The sequence below is a fragment of the Triplophysa rosa genome, linkage group LG20, assembly GCF_024868665.1.
Source record: "Triplophysa rosa linkage group LG20, Trosa_1v2, whole genome shotgun sequence".
Classification (NCBI taxonomy): Eukaryota; Metazoa; Chordata; class Actinopteri; order Cypriniformes; family Nemacheilidae; genus Triplophysa; species Triplophysa rosa.
The window spans coordinates 19,259,473-19,276,206 of record NC_079909.1 but is presented as its reverse complement, the minus strand read 5'-3'; the positions used below and the strand labels follow the sequence as shown (position 1 = coordinate 19,276,206).

General features: G+C 38.8%; 2 protein-coding genes across 2 annotated transcripts; one reads left to right on the top strand and one right to left on the bottom strand.

Annotated features, from left to right (window-relative positions):
- Window positions 1–308: 308 nt before the first annotated feature.
- On the top strand, window positions 309–10,158 carry kif17 (kinesin family member 17). Its single transcript, XM_057362166.1, has 14 exons — window positions 309–743; window positions 2,353–2,499; window positions 3,003–3,104; window positions 3,191–3,380; window positions 3,531–3,983; window positions 4,111–4,211; window positions 6,234–6,390; window positions 6,522–6,607; window positions 6,729–6,850; window positions 8,331–8,559; window positions 8,691–8,949; window positions 9,032–9,111; window positions 9,418–9,544; window positions 9,624–10,158. The coding sequence occupies exons 1-14, from the start codon at window positions 513–515 to the stop codon at window positions 9,809–9,811; spliced, it is 2,472 nt and encodes an 823-aa protein (XP_057218149.1). The 5' UTR covers window positions 309–512; the 3' UTR covers window positions 9,812–10,158.
- Window positions 10,159–12,204: 2,046 nt separating this feature from the next.
- Window positions 12,205–16,436, bottom strand: zgc:158258 (uncharacterized protein LOC791186 homolog). Its single transcript, XM_057362646.1, has 4 exons — window positions 16,372–16,436; window positions 14,035–14,190; window positions 13,753–13,954; window positions 12,205–13,678 (listed from the first exon to the last, which is right to left on the bottom strand). Exons 2-4 carry the CDS (start codon window positions 14,137–14,139, stop codon window positions 12,753–12,755), a joined length of 1,233 nt encoding a protein of 410 aa, XP_057218629.1. The 5' UTR covers window positions 14,140–14,190; window positions 16,372–16,436; the 3' UTR covers window positions 12,205–12,752.
- Window positions 16,437–16,734: the final 298 nt, after the last annotated feature.

The following is a 16,734-nucleotide window of genomic DNA, read 5'->3' as shown; positions in this document are numbered from 1 at the left end:
CCACATTTTGTTTACGTTTTTGAAACTGTCTTTTTATTTTGCGACTCAACCATTAAGCTTTAAAATAAAAAATAAGTCTATCTTTACTTGGATACCATGTGAAAAGCTGTACAATTTTTAGCTAATATCGTTTTTCATTCTAACAAATTTGCATTAGTGCAAAGTAGCCAAACATTTGTCGTAAAAAGGAATCTAGTTTCATGTTTAAATGGTATTTTGTATCACCGTGATGACGCAAGGGCCAAAGAAGCAGCCGGCGCGTTTGAAGTTTTTGGTTTCTAGGCAACGCAGAACGCCACTGCGGGAGAAACATGCTGCTTTATTTCATGACAACAACTGCAGTTTGACCTCGGACGGAACCTGAACCGGATGACAATATTTGAAAGCGTCTTTCTCATCGTTTCTAACGACAAAAGAGCCGCTGGCTGGCGTGTCATCTGATGGCCATGAGTCCGATCACCGTAGTGATATTAACATCTTTCCTCAACGTATAAGCAGCGGAATCTGTCAAGATGGCTTCAGAGTCCGTGAAGGTGGTCGTCAGGTGTCGACCCCTGAATGACAGGGAGAAGTCGATGAACTGTAAAATGGTCGTTTCTATCGACACCGGTCGCTGTCAGTGCTTTATTGAGAAACCCGGAGCCACTGAAGAGCCTCCGAAACAATTCACGTTTGACGGGACTTATTACACCAACCAGTCCACTGAACAGATGTACAACGAGATCGCATATCCTCTGGTGGAGGTAATATATAATTTTAATCAATGTGTGACAGGTAAATCCCTGCTGAAACAAACAATGCAAATTCTAACTATTTCCATAACCGTTATGTACCATCAGGGCTTTAACAACTACGTAATTGTGTTTGGGGCCTTGCCTCAGTAGTTTAATGGTGTTTTATTGGTTACCAATGGCAAGAGAACATTCCACCAATAGAAGCCTATACACATTTCCAGTACAGACTCACAGAGACCACTGCAGTGTACATTAAAAGCAATATTATTCCAATTTTACCCATTAGAAATTCTGTTCTGTTTTTTTTGTATGGATACGTTCCAGTGTGCACCCACATGAGATATCTGATACCTGCTCCGTCTCTTATCTGAAACACAATACCTTTACAGTTTAAATCAGACACGGAAGTAACCTACAGCCCTCTCTATAATAGATTATTTACCAGCGGTGTGGTAAATTGGGCCCTTTGGTCTACAAGTACTGTATACAGCACTGAGGGCTGTATGTAGTAGCCTATAAAAAGGTCATTATCTTGAAAAATCTTCTTTAAAGTGTAAAGTTGGTATTTTATAAGTGAAATTAATTGCTGAACTGTTCAGTAAACAATTTTCCTACCTTGTTGAGGAGCAATTTTTAAATCCTTTAATAAATGGGTATACTGATGACCCGTAAATGTGTCCTATGGTGCGACAGCAAAAATTTAGAAAGCAACCTGTTAAAAATGTATTGTTTTATTATATTATTAATATGTATAATATAAAATAGCATAAGTGTCATGGTTCTGCCACTTCTTGTCATGTTTTTCTTGGTCTTGTGGCAGAACCATGGCAGAGCCTCTTGTTCTGTGTGGAGAGAAACATATTATTGTCCCCTTGACATAATAGCCTATGCCTTCTCTCTGGTGTCTGGTCTCGTAGCCCCGTCCTCTTGTTCCCTCGTTAGCTTCCCCTTAGTGTTTGATCCCTGTCACCTTCCCTCGTTAGTGTCCCCCTATTTAAAACCTCTGTTCTCTCTGTCCGGTGCCGGTTCATTGTTGCTCGTACGTCGGTCTATGTTTAGTATTCATTGTACCGTGTTCGTGTGTAGCCGTTCCTGCCTCGCCTCGTCCCCTGCCTTGCCTCGTCCCCTGCCTCGCCTCGTCCCTCATTGTGAGTTTTGTTTATTTTGCTTAAGTTCCTGTTTTCACCCTGAGTGGGAAGTTTTTGTTTTCCCTTTTTGTAAGGAGTCTTTGGTTTATAGTGTTTGTTCCCCCATTGTGGGTTTTTGTTTTATTATTGAATAAATATTTTATGTTAACCCTTTAACTGCTGCCTGCAATTGGGTTCCTCCTCCACACACTTGACAATACGAGAGATTTATCGTCATTGTTACTTTTCTTTCTCAAATTTTGCCATCACACCATAAAACAAATGTACGGTTTATTTGTGCATACTGTTTACCAATTTATTTGTATTTATCATTTATTTACTGTGTATATTTGCGTTTTTCAAATGTGATGATGACACTTGGAAGATGCTCATATAAAATCATATATATTATAAAATTACATAAATAACAAAATTGCTTTTGCATTACACACAAAAGTAAGTAAAATATTTCAAAATTATGCTACAAACAGGGTGTAACCGAGGGCTACAATGGGACAATTTTTGCATATGGACAAACAGGAAGTGGCAAGTCGTTCACCATGCAAGGTGTTCTGGATCCTCCATCCCAGAGGGGAATCATCCCCAGAGCTTTTGAACACATCTTTGAGACAATCCAGGTATCAAATCTCCACATGTTGTTCATGTTTTTCTTTGGCCTACACATATACAGTATATACATATAAAGTGATAGTTTTGCCAAAAATAATCATTCACCCTCATGTCATTGAAAACCTGTGTATGACTGTTTCTCCTGCGGAACACAAAAGAAGATATTTTGAGAAATGTCTCAGTGGTTTTGTGTCCGTACAATAGAAGTCAATGGGGGTCAATGTTGGTTGGTTACCAACATTCTTCAAAATATCGTCTTTTGTATTACGAAGGTTTGGAAAGACATGAGAGGGAGTAAATGTTAAAAGTGTTTTTATTTGAACCATCCCTTTAAATGAACTTTTGATGTACAGTAATATTTTTTCTATTTATTCTAAAATGAATTCATTTATGTTAATTCATCCAATGACAAAATGGACATTTTTAAGACAAGATGAACAGCAAAAGACAGGTTTTATATTCAGGCACTGAACCACGCAAGATCTGAATTCATCTGACCTTTTCTACGTAGTGTGCAGAGAACGCCAAATTCCTCGTGCGCGCCTCTTACCTTGAGATTTACAAGGAGGAGATCAGAGACCTTTTGGGAAAAGAAACAAAACAGAAGCTGGAGGTACGTCATCGCAGCAGGTACAAAATCACCCACAGCTCATTATATGGTGAATGAACTGAACGTCTCAATGTGTGTGTGTGATGAAGCTGAAGGAACATCCTGAGCGTGGTGTGTACGTACGGGACCTCTCCATGCATACAGTCCACAGCGTTGGGGAATGTGAGCGGATTATGGATCAGGGCTGGAGGAATCGCTCTGTGGGCTACACGCTCATGAACAAAGATTCCTCACGCTCACATTCCATATTCGCTATTCACCTGGAGATCTGTAACACAGGTCAGAACCTGAAACACACACGTTCACAGCTGTCAACATTCACAGATCACATCAATGATGAACATGTTTACAGTAACCCTCACAAAAAGAGTGCTATTTTACTTTTTAACCACTTCCAACATCTCATTTATCTACTTTATGTGAGCTCAGATGCTGCTGGTGAGGAACATCTGCGAGCCGGTAAGCTCAACCTCGTGGATCTCGCAGGAAGTGAACGGCAGTCCAAAACTGGTGCTACTGGAGACCGCCTTCAGGAAGCCACCAAGATCAACTTGTCCCTCTCTGCTCTCGGCAACGTCATATCCGCTCTGGTGGACGGTCGCTCCAAACATATCCCGTACCGTGATTCCAAACTCACGCGTCTGCTTCAGGACTCGCTGGGCGGAAACACGCGAACCCTTATGGTGGCCTGTCTCTCACCTGCCGACAACAATTACGAGGAGAGCCTCAGCACTCTGCGGTACGCCAACCGCGCCAAGAGCATCCAGAACCGCCCGCGCATCAACGAGGACCCTAAAGATGCCCTCCTGCGCGAGTACCAAGAGGAGATCAAGAAATTACAGGCGTTAATCTCCGGTCAGATGGGTTCTGCCGACCTCACCTGTAAGAAACCGTTTTGAATGGTTATATATCTAGTTCATGTCTGAAGACATGTTGCGGAAGCTCAGCGTTGTATTGAGTATAAAAGAAAAACTCAGGTGCACAATATAAAATTTTGGTTTGTCATCAGCTCTGTTGGCAGGTCAAAGGTCAGGAGGTGATTCAACTGTCTCGTCTCGACCTCAGAGCAACACGTCAGAGAGCGAAGCGGAGAAAGACAGGATCAAAGAGGTGTGTGATGATGTCACTTAAGAGTCATCCCTTACAAAAAAAGAAGTATATTTAAGTATAAGTTTGTTTTATTATGTATACTTAAGTAAAGTACAAGTATAATTTTTGTAGTAAATACAGTATAATATATCAATGTACTAGTGGTATACATCTAAGTGTACTCTTTCAATATTACTTTGGACTTACAGCAAATTGGTTATACCGTTAAGTAAAGCAAACTTTGAAGTATACATTAAGTGTAATATTAGTAAACTTTGTTACACAGCTACGTTTTTCATTTGTACTGCAACTATACTAAATGTGAACTTATAGGTATACTGATAAGTTCAATACTTGTGGCATTTTTTTAGTACACTTTGTAGTATGCTCTCAATAAACTACTAGTTTAGTAGTTTTATACTGTGTATATACAGTATAAAGGCCACCAGTGTTGGGCAAGTTACTCTGAAATAGTAATTAATTACTAGTTACTAATTACATATTCAATAGGGTAATTAGATTACTGTACAAAGTGCTCTCTCCAAAAAGTATTTAATTACTTATTACTACTGTAATTACTTTCTATATCCTACATCACCCTTGATTAGTCAAGTGATTCAAGGATAGACATGAAACGGCTCTTTTCATTCAAATAAATAATATTAAACTACATAAAGTAGTATTAGTAACTGACCGAAGTATTACAAATGTGAGAATAATACATTATATGGATTTTAAAGTTAGACTTTGAATTTTGATGTCAATTCCACTATTGCACACATATATATTACACACAGTATTTAGTTTATTTACATCAGAAGTAACTGTAATTAAAGTACAGAAAAAAATAAGAGTAATCCCTTACTTTACTTTTTCAAGGTAAAAGTGATTAAATTACAGTAACTAATTACTTAGTAACTAGTTACACCCAACACTGTAGTTCACATACTTAGAATTTTCTATCAGTATCAGTCAAGTATACTTAAGTGTAATTTTTTTGTCAACATTTTATTTTTGGCCTTTTTGCTTTTTTTTAGTGCGGTGGTAGAGAGGACAGTAGGCGAAGTGGGAGAGAGAAGGGGGTGTTTTTTTATATAACTCACCTGTTTAACTTATATTAAAGTCCCAGTGAAATTAAAAATGACAATTCTTATTTTTTCATGAAATATTGCAGTGTTTATAGTAAATAGCTGATCAATGTGGGTCCTTTTCTTTTTTAAATGTATGTACCCTCATAATCTGCAGATAAAGTCTGAAATGCACTGAAATGACTATCCATCTGAAATGACGTAAATTAGACGGCTTGGCCGGAGCATCTGTTAACTCCTCCCCTTCAACTGTCAGTCTGCTGCCAGTTTCATTTCAAAATCAATGCAAAAGCTGTTTTTACACATCCAATCAATTTGCAGTGAAAAAAGCAAGCCACGCCCATTAATTTTCTCCTTTGAAATTCCTTTTCACTTGGAAATGTGTCAGAATACGGAAGTAAAAACGATTGCAACTTCCGGTTTGCGGTGACTTTAAGCCTTAAAATTCTGCAAATTAGGTGCGTGGCCACTTGAGTGACAAGTGGTTTCAACAAACCAGGCGCCTCAGCTCCAACCACATCCCGCCTCTTTGCCCATTTTCGTTTATCCGGGAGTGACGCGCTGCTAAGATGGCGACGGCCAGCTCCGCCCACTTTAGACTTCAAAACAGCTCCTCAGAAACCTACGGGTGACGTCACGGACACTACGTCCATGTTTTATACAGTCTATCTATGCTGTCCACATGGCAACAGGCTCCGACTACTTAAATGTATTTTAAGTGTATTTCTGCGAAGTAAAAAAGTAGACTAAAAGTATACTTTCTTATTTTTGGTCCGAAAGAAGTATCCTAATTACACATATGAATAAATGTTTTTGTAAAGGTTTGAAATCAGAATGGATGTTTTGTTGCTTTGAGTTCATGTCTGTTATGTAGCATGCTGTGTGTTTCAAAGTTGACTTTCTCCTGCAGACCAAAATCAAAATTTTATTTTTCATGCTTTGTTCGATCATACAGGAATATGAGAAGAAGCTCTCCAGACTGCAGGCAGAGTATGATGCAGAACAAGAGTCCAAAGCCAAACTTCAGGAGGACATCGTTGCATTGAGGACATCATATGAGACTAGACTGTCCTCTCTGGAGAGATTCAGAGCTGGCCGAACACGTTCCACTGGTAATGTTTTAACAACAGTTTAAATATCATTAACTCTTTCTTCAGGTCTATTTATTGGTCTATTCTTACTATAGCTTTCCTGTATAAATGATGTAATGTCTTCAAACATCGTGTGGTTTCTTCTTATTCAGATGTGGACCATCACAAAGAAGAGCTCATCGCTGAAGTTATGGCTAATGGTGACGAACAGGCAAATGTCGACCAAGATATACTTGAGGTGAAACGAATTTGTGTAAAAAATGGCTTAGTTAGGTCATGCAGATCTACATTTACAAAATGTTCCTGAATTTGGAGTTAATGCTTCATCTCACACAGCTAAATTGATCATGTTTGTGTAGGAGAGTCAGTCAGTGATGGTTGATGCCAGTGTGCAAGGAGGTCCAAGTGGAGAAAGTTCGTCTCTAGGTACGGTTGTGGTGGCCACACCGGGTCAGCTGGACCAGAGACATGTATTAGAAAGGTGAGAGACTCAAACATACATTCTGTTGTTCATATTTCTTTATATTTTGTGTTATTTGTGTTTCAATTCTGTGCTTTTGCAGTCTGAATGCCTTTTTATTGTTAGGTAAAGGCTAATTCAATGACATGCCAATATTTTTAACGTCCAAGTACTGCACAATGTCAAAAAGATTTCCCTTTGAATAAGAGGGTTTTTTCCAGTGTCCTTACACCATGTCAGTTTTTTTTTTAAGTTGGTTTAGTTTAAGTTTAGTTCAAAGGCCCAGTCAGTGAAATTTAGCGGCATCTAGCGGGAAGGTTGAGAATTGCAACCAACGGCTCACTCCCCCCCTCTTTTTCGAAGCACTACGGTGGCTGACACAGGACTAAGATGCAGGGTTTTAACGGCATAAAGAATTTGGAGGCGGCCGCCTCAGCCAAATTTCGTGCCGCCTCCGACTCTCGGCAAAATGATGTCGGGTGTCTTCACAAAAAACAATGCGGGCATTAAACAGACAGCCATTTGTAACTGCAGTTGCGGCATTACGCCACACAATGGAGGCGCTGTTTTGTTATCAGCACAGCGAGGAGCCGAAGAGTTCAGTAGAAGAGCTTATGAGCTGTATTAGCTGTGTTTGACAGCTGTTCATGTGTTTTACGTTCAATTTTTTGAAAAGGTTTCTTAAATTAACGTGCTGTACATCATTGGAATGTTTTTTGCTGTGAAGTTGGCTCGTAGAATCAGCGTTATACTGTACACAGCGAGTTCACCAGTATGAACGCACATTGCGATCAGACCGACTCACACACAAATGACTCCTTTGAACAGATTAATTTAAACAGAATGTAAGAGCTCAGCGATTCATTCAAAGCTCAGTGAACCACAAGAGAACGTAGGATGTGAATGAACATTGCTCATTTAGTGAGACTGGTTAATTATCGCCTGAAAAGTTAGTTAAGCTTGTATTCAAATTTTCAACTTTTCTGTTCAGGTGAATGAATTGAATGTTTATATAACTTATTAGTTGTCATTTTCATCAAATTTTATCAAACTTTAATATAAGTGTTTTTTTAAGCCACTCAAAGGGACGGTAGGCGCGTTGCACCACCTCCGCTTCATTTTGAGCCAGGAAAAACCCTGAGATGTCATGACGTTTTCGCCTCTCGCCCGAAGGAAATGACGTATAATACGTATAAAAACATAAGGCTTCATTATGTAAGGTCTTCATACACCTCTGAAGACATAGTTATGTACATTGCATTGCATTTCTGTCAATAGATCCTCCTTAATCTTACACACTGGTCCTTTGAAGTTTATTTCTCATTTGTACTGTACAAACAAAAAATACATTATACAAATGAAAATACAAAACAATACACATTTGGATGCAACAAAATACACTTAAATATATACAGAAAAAATGCACACTGTAAAAATATTAGCAAATGTTAAGAAATCAAAGCATATTGTACAGTGTCACCAAATATTGCGTTGCGTTAAGGCTGAAGCAACTGGAGCAGGAGTTTGTGGGTGGAGAGCAGGTGAGGAACGAGGAGCTCAAGCAGAGACACAGACAGAGGAAGACGTTGGCCGATCAGAGGAAGAAGCAGCTAATAGAAGCTCTGAGTCAGAGCAGTGAGGAGAGCGACAGCGTGCTGCTTAACGTCTATGACTCCATTCAAGAAGAAGTTCATGCCAAGAGCAGACACCTGGAGAACACACAGAAGAAGGTGAGAACTTTCAGACAGCTTTAGATTTGTATCGCTACAAAAAGAAAACGCGTCGTTAAAGTTAACCACGACTTCATTTGAACTTAAAGACCCTCAACTAAACGGCCGCGGTTCTCCGTCACTGTTAATAGCTCAGAGCTGCAAAGCTGGAGATCAGAGACCTTCAGGCCGAGTTCGAGATGGAGAGAGATGACTACCTCGCCACCATCAGACGTCTGGAGCGGGAAGGCCAGCTCCTGCATGGAATTCTGGAGCGCATGGCACCCCTGGTGCGCAGGGACTGTAACTATAGCAACCTGGACCGGCTGCGGAAGGAGGCGGTGTGGGATGAGGAGGGAGGGGTGTGGAGGCTGCCAGAGGTTGTGGTGCAGAAAACTACCTTACCTGCAGGTAAGGTGCTGGAAGTTCAGACATTTTGAAAAGGTTTTTTGTTTTGTAAACACATTTATTTTATTTTATTTTCGTTCTGCAGTTCCTCCCCCGGGACCCAGTGGCTTTGGCAGACTTTCAGCACGCAGGAATTCTGCGTCAGACCTGGTCGACCCATTTGTGGTATTAAAGCTTTGAATGAACCATCAGACACACAGATAATGCACGGAATTACAAACATTTGGATACACCTGCCGTATTTGTAATGATTACTTTTTCTAACATTTTAGAATAATAGTCAAGTCAAGTTCATGAGGTGGGATGTTTGAATAGTGTTGATAGAGTTCAGATGTTTGCTGGACAGCTGTTGGCTCCTTGTTCTTCATTCACTTTTATTATTTATTATTTTTATTCTAGGCACAGTTCATATTTTCATTTTAAGAATTTTATGCTAAAATACATCCACACCAACTGTTGGTCTCTTTCCAGCAGGTGGAGGAAGAGGATCGATATAAGGAGATGCTGGACCGCAGTGATAGTGAACATATCGCCACCAACTACTTCAAGCTGAAACGGACCAGTCAGTTGTTGGCCGGAGACTCGAATAAAACCACAAGTGAGTGTCTGCCTGACTCAAATACCTCATGTTTATTTTGTTTCTTTCTATATATCGCTAATGCATCGTGTTCTTCCAGTGATTTATTCTGGTACGATCAGTAATGGTCCAGGCCATCAGAGCTCCAGTGGATCAAATTTATCCCCCTTATCTACAGAATGTCCCCTTCCACGTCCCTTCCGATTGGAGTCTCTGGGAGTTCTGCCTGCAAACGGCAAAATAAAACGCAAGAAGAGCAAAATGCTCATCCCAACCGAAGGCAACTGACACCACACGCCTTTCAAATAGTTTTATAAGAGCCCAGAGCTCTTTATTTTTTAATAAGCTGCTTCTGACGCTGTATTAAGGCCGTTTTTTAATTACTAGTGATGTGTGCAGGGTACATTTATGACAGTGCTTGTGATTTTCAGTGGCACATAATGTGATTTGTAAACACTGTATGAAACATAGGATAGGACATAGATAAAAGAATTTAAACTACCTAATGCAGAACTAACTGATTTGTGATTTTGTAGTTTCAGCACATACTGTAAAACTCACATTTCCTATTTTTTTGCAAAAAACAAAACAAATCTTATTACCTGCTACCCATGGTGTTTTATGTAAGAAATAAATATTTTGGATGTAAAATGAAGCAGTGGTTTTCTATATGGCACCACCTAGTGGACATTTTGATGATTTGTCTGTTGCGGTCTGAAAACAAACAAGAATTCATTTACACAACTGGTCATTTGTTTAAGGTTAATTTCTTACTAGGCCTAATATTATTAAGCTGTGATCAAATTTGAAGAAAAATTATGCATTGTCATTGACTATGTCTATCAAAAATAACTGTACACATTCCAGATCATAAGATATTTAGGTAACACTTTGCATCAAGGTTCCCTTCATAAAGCATTTATAAATGTGTTCATTAATGATTCATTAGTCATTTACAAATGCATTTTAAAGCAGCTATAACTGCATAAATAAAAAGGGGGGTTCTAACGAAATACCTGCCAAATAGTGATGCAAACCATGAAGTGTGCCTTGCATTTTCACAGGTTACTAACGTTCATAACTCATGAATAAATGGTTCACACGAATCCACTATATTAAGGCACACCACTTTCATGGTTTGCTAACATTTTTTAATTCTTAACATTTATAAGTTAGGTTGTGAATGAATACTTCACAGGCATTCACTTTTCTTTAAAGTGCACTTTCATGGGATGTCAATTCTTCTAAATGTATGATTCACATCAGAGATGTAGCCTTGTGAGCAAGCATTCTGTTTCTACAATAAATAAAAAAGAAATGTTTAACTATTAACTATTGGAAGTGAATCATTAATAAAACATCATAAACAAACAAGTATACGACTACCTTTGTGCATTTAGTTTTAAAAAGTGTTAAAAAGTTAGATGAATTTATCTTAAGCACGAAAAAACTGGTTTGGATAAGCATCATGATCAGAAGGCATTCTGGAGGGCACCGTAAGACATTAAGAATCGGATCAAGTAGCAACATGGTTTAAAATAGTGACATACACAATAATAAGAAAAACCAACATAACACCCAGTCTCCAGTCTGACAGCCTATTTTGCAAATAATTAATGAATAAATACATTTATTAAGCATTTATAATATGTGATTTAAAAATGGCTCACTAAATGGCAGGTATTTCGTTAGAATCCCTCTTTATTTACACAGTTATAAGTGCTTTATAATGCATTTGTAAATGTCTTATCATTAATGAACACATTTACAAATGCTTTATAAAGGGAACCTTAATGTAAAATGTTACCCATATTTAAGATCACGAGAGACATTTCAGTCAAGTGACTCTAAACTTTTAACCGGTAGTGTATAAACATCATTATGCTTTACAAAGGTGAAGGCCCTTTAACATCAATTTAGCGTCAAGGTATTAAACAGATGTAACCTTGATTAAAACCCAACATCGGGTCACGGTGACCTACACCCAGCAGACAGTCAGAACTGTAAATAAAACCACTCAGAGAAAAGCCCCGTCACACTGGATCCAGATACAGCTTCACCTGATATGAGCGAAAGTTTTTACAGCCGGCTCCAAAACACAAGCCCAGTTGCGAAGTTCACAATACATAAACAACAAATTCAATCCAGCAATTCAGTTTGCATTTTTATACTGTAAATGTCCTGGCATTGATCTAGGCACAACCATGATCTGGTCTGCCTATAAACCACAAGCATTCCAAACGGAACAGTTTATAGCTGCAGATATGAATATGGTTCAGACACAAAAGTCAATATAATATCTGACGATGCAGTGCATTTATGATTTATTCATGTTTCTGACTAAACATCCATCTTACCATCTATCTATTTCTGTTATTTAAAGTTGCAACGTAGTGTGAACTAGTGTCATGAAAGGGTCACCTGTAACTAGGTCAATACAAACAGAAAGAGCCGTTCTGGCATGAACTAGATCACACTGCGAGATAAAGTCATTTATTGACAGAGGCCGGGTAACATGAACACTGGTCTATTGCTCGCAACCCAAGATAACAGCAATCTACTGAATTGCTGTGGCAGATCTCACTGACCCGCTGTAAACTGAGGAGTTCGACTGATAGATGATCTATGAAAGAGAAGGCAGTCGGGTTTCCGGGTTCGACGGTCTCTGCTGAGGTGGGTTTACTTCGACAAAACATCATTTCCTAAATCCTTTTGTGAAAATGGTCCAACAGGTTTGATTCAAAGGCGTATTAAAGAGATTTAGAGCAGGTTCTGATCAACAAGACCAAATGGTCATTTAAGGTTCATCGTAATCTACTTACACACGCAGTTCAAATCCAAAGGTACTGAAGTTCACCCGGAAAAGTGAACGCATCATCTTAACCTTAAAGGGAGAGTTCACCCCAAAATGAGTATTAAGCCTTCATTTATTCACCCTTATGTCGTTCCAAACCTGTATGACTTTCTTCTGCGAACTACAAAAGAAGATATTTCAACACTGACTCTCATTGACTTCCATTGTAGAAACACAAAACCACTTAGACATTTCTCAAAATATCTTCTTTTGTGTGGCACAGATATACATGTTTTGATCGACAGGAAGGAAAATAAATAAGCATTGCATTAGGCAAAGGCACCATACATAATAATAATTCATCCTAATTACTGCATAATCTCAAGAGTAAAGCAGGCACTGTATTACTTTTCATTTTATGTACATTATACAACTTTAGTTTTTCAGCAGTCCTAGTTTTCGTAACGCCTCCCTTCTATCCTTTCCAATGCTGTGCACCGGCACGCTAAAGCCCTGGACGTGTTGAGATTTGGAACGAGACGAGGACACTTGCTCTGTATTTAACTCTGTGGTGTCAGAACCTGAAGGCCCGCGATTGGCTCGTTCCAATGTGGCAAGCTTCCCCGCTGAGGTCATGTTGTTGTGTTGTGGACATGGAGGATCTGGGATGTCGCTTGCAGAGCGCTGGTGTAGAGGTTTCTTAGGTTTTGGTGCGACACGCGGAGGAAGAGGTTGTTGAGAGATCACGTTCGGTCCTTTCGTCTCGAGCTGCCTCGCATTAGACTCAACTTTAAGGAGACCCAACTTACAAAGAGCTTCCAGTCTCACTTTCTCTGGATTCATTAAATCATCCACAGTTAATGCTCGCGCGTTTTGGGAGTTTGGAGGTCCTTCTGGGTTCATTGGGGCTTTGATTCGGGGTTTGGGTGCCACGGGAGGTGGAAAAGACTTGGAGCTTTTATGTTCTTTAGACTTCGGATGTAGGCTTTGGGTTACAGGGTTGACTTTATTTGCGGAAACCTGTTGCTGTTCTTCGGGTTTTCGCATGGATGCGGTCTTGCGCAGCTGTACGAGACCTTCGTAAGAGAGCGGCCCTCTGCGAGACGCATTCGACACTTTATTCAGGTTTTCTTCGTCTGTGTCGTTCTTGCTTTTGGTCTTATGTGGAGGAGGTATCACAACTACATTGACCTCTGAAGGAGCCTGTGGACCTTCTTGACTTTCAGCATGGGATAGATTCTTAATACGGGACGCGGGTCTGTTGGCTAGAATAAACGGAGTAGGGACCATATAATTGAGAATGTCTTTTTTCCCCGGGCTGCCAGACGACATCGGACTCTCAAAATGGCGCTTAGGCGTATCTACAACAAAAAAAGATTTAAAGGAAAATATTTGGCATCAGTCAGAAATGATACATGTTAAAAGAGTTACACACCTCGACCGGGGGGCTTGTTGAATACTATTGATGCAGAGAGGCGGGCCGCTTTGGTCGCCACATTTCCTCGTGCTGGTATCTGATCGGGCTCATCATTGGACAGGCCGCTGTCATCTTCTGTATCCAGAGACTGAATGGTCTCCTCTAGGAACGTGAGACAAGCTTTCTCCTCAGCGGAGAGGAACTCCAAACTATCATCACTCTGAAACATTTAGTCACATGTTTCAGTGTTGAAGCATCTTCTTCCCGATAGTGTCTTCATAATATAAAAGTATTTCTTACAAAGCAGGAGTTGAAGCTGACCACACTGTCACAGCTGCCAGTACTGTCCATCTCTCCCATTGTGTCCAGCGTGTTGCCATCTTGCCACGTGTCATCTTTCGGCATTGCAATGAATTTGATGAACACTTCAACAACACAGATGAAACCGCATCTCACCTGAGTGAACAATATAAATCTAAGAGAATCTGATACCAAACAAGCCCAATATAATACACATCATGTGTTACAGGTCATTAAACTGAGCTTCTGTAGGTGGATCAGATTGAGCTTGAATAGAAGACACAATAAATGATCACTTTGCTCAAAGATAAGCTTAGCTATGATCTGCATTTATGGCACAGCAATATTCAGCTTATCTCAGTCTGTCTGTCTGTGATGTCTGTATTTTATCTCTCGAATCTAATAAATTGTTAGAAGTTGTATTTGTTAACATTAGTTTATGGATTACATGAACTAAAACTTCCACAGCATTTATTCATGTCAATTTCTGCGTTTACTACAGTTTTTAAATCATACGTATCTGTTAACATTAATGTACAATAAACATGAACAATTGCGTTGGTATTAAGTCATTCTCTGTCATGAAAATTCTGTCATCGTTTAGGCTACTGGCCTTCGAGTTGTTCCAAACCAGAAAATGTCCTTGTTCGGTTGAACACAAAGAAAGATATTTGGAAGAACTGCAGTTCTGGGGCACCTTTGACTACCATTTTAATTGTTTTACTAAATAGTCAATGATGCCCCAGAACTGTGAGTTGCTAACATTTTTCCAAATATCTTTTTTTGTGTTCATCATAACAAAGAAATGTATACAGGTTAGAGGCAGGGTGAGTAATTTCATTTTTGGGTGGAGTATACATTTAACAAAGATCGTCATTGTTATTTCATGTTATTTAATGCATTTACTCGTTTGAACAAATACAGGCCTGGTTTCACAGACACGGCTTAGCTTAAGCCAGGACTACGTCTTAGTTGAATTAAGTTATTTATGTCACTTTTATGAAAATGCCTTAGAAGAACACATTACAGGTGTGCATCTCAAGACAAAACAATGGCACTGATATATTTGAAGATATTACTGGGCAAGTAATATTCAGTTATGACAGGTCACATATTCATTTTAGTCTGGGACTAGCCGTAAGCCTGGTCTGTGAAACCGGGCCACAGTCTTATTCTATCTAAAAGTGTTTTTTTCAATCCTTATTCCAGATTCCATTTTCACTATATGAACATGTTTCATTGTGTGCTGTCGCTACACATTGTTTTTTTACGTTAGAAATTTGAATGTGACGCTGGTGATAACATTTTATCTTTTAACGTTGGGATATGTTGTGTGATAGCATGCAAATTTCACAGCAAAGCATCAAGATGAAAATTTCATTGTTGGTAGCTTTCAAATCCCATAGACAAATTTTTCAACAATAAACACAAATCTGTACATTTTATAATTTGTCTTTTTTTATGTAAATTAAGTGATCTTGTAGACAATAACTTATACAAATAACAATGACTGTTATTACTGTAAGCATTGCTATAGTAGCCTCGAATGTCTTTTTCACAGACATAATAAATCAATCAACCTATTTTTTTTAATATAATAGTTACTTGGATGGGTGATTGCTTTGTTATTATACAATTGTGCCCTTTGGCTGACCATAATGTCTGTTGCGCAGTTCTAAAGAAATCCATAACCATTGATGATAAAACCATTGCTGATAGACTTGCTGCTTACAAAACAACGTTTTAACAACCGCAACTGTGCTTAAGTTTACAGCATACTGAGGCTACAGTATTATGCATATGACCTGTATATTGCACAAGACAGAAAGGGATCGGTGTTATCTGCTGTAATGGTTCAGTGTCAAATTGCACTAGAAGTGAATTCACATTCCTCAACACCTGAGTAAGATAATAACTGCTCCAGCAAAAGATTTCTTTATGAAACATTGCTTCTCTTTGATTTACATCTACACTTTTTATTTGTTCTATGCTCAAATACATTCAGATTTCATATTTTTATATATACAAAAATATCTTTTTTCTGAGTTACAGGTGCTCTTTCTCCTTTTTTATTATTATTAACCGTACACATTTGTTCTTTTTCAATTATTAGAGATGCGGACAAAGCAATTCACTGCCTATGCGCACTTATACGATTTTAACCGTTGAATGTGTTTTGAAAACAAAAGCATGTGCGATGTAGAAAATCCCTATCCCATTTTCATGATTTATCACATTTAACCATAACAACTTTCAATTCTTTTTGCTTAGAATTATAAAATATTTATTTGCACAAACAAGCGCTTTAGAAAAGTATCTAAAATGATCAAACGTTACCTCTGGTGCAGAACAGAATAGTCAAGTATCCCAGTAATCCACACACGTCCAGGTGCTCGCTCAGACTGCTGGGGCAGGGAGGGAGGGGATGACCAGTGAAGGGGATTGACTGTGAAGACTCTCTGTTCATGGGAAATCATTGACCAATCATTTTCAAGTGTTTCCTCAAACAGCCAATCAGAGAAGAGACATGTTATGGTAGAGAATAAATTGAACATGCCTCACAATATTACATTAGAATCTAATAATGTAGCAGTAAGCAACATAATATATATATATATATATATATATATATATAATTATTTAAATAATTTAATTGAATAGCTTTTATTTCTACACACGTCTCTAATGACACATGACAAG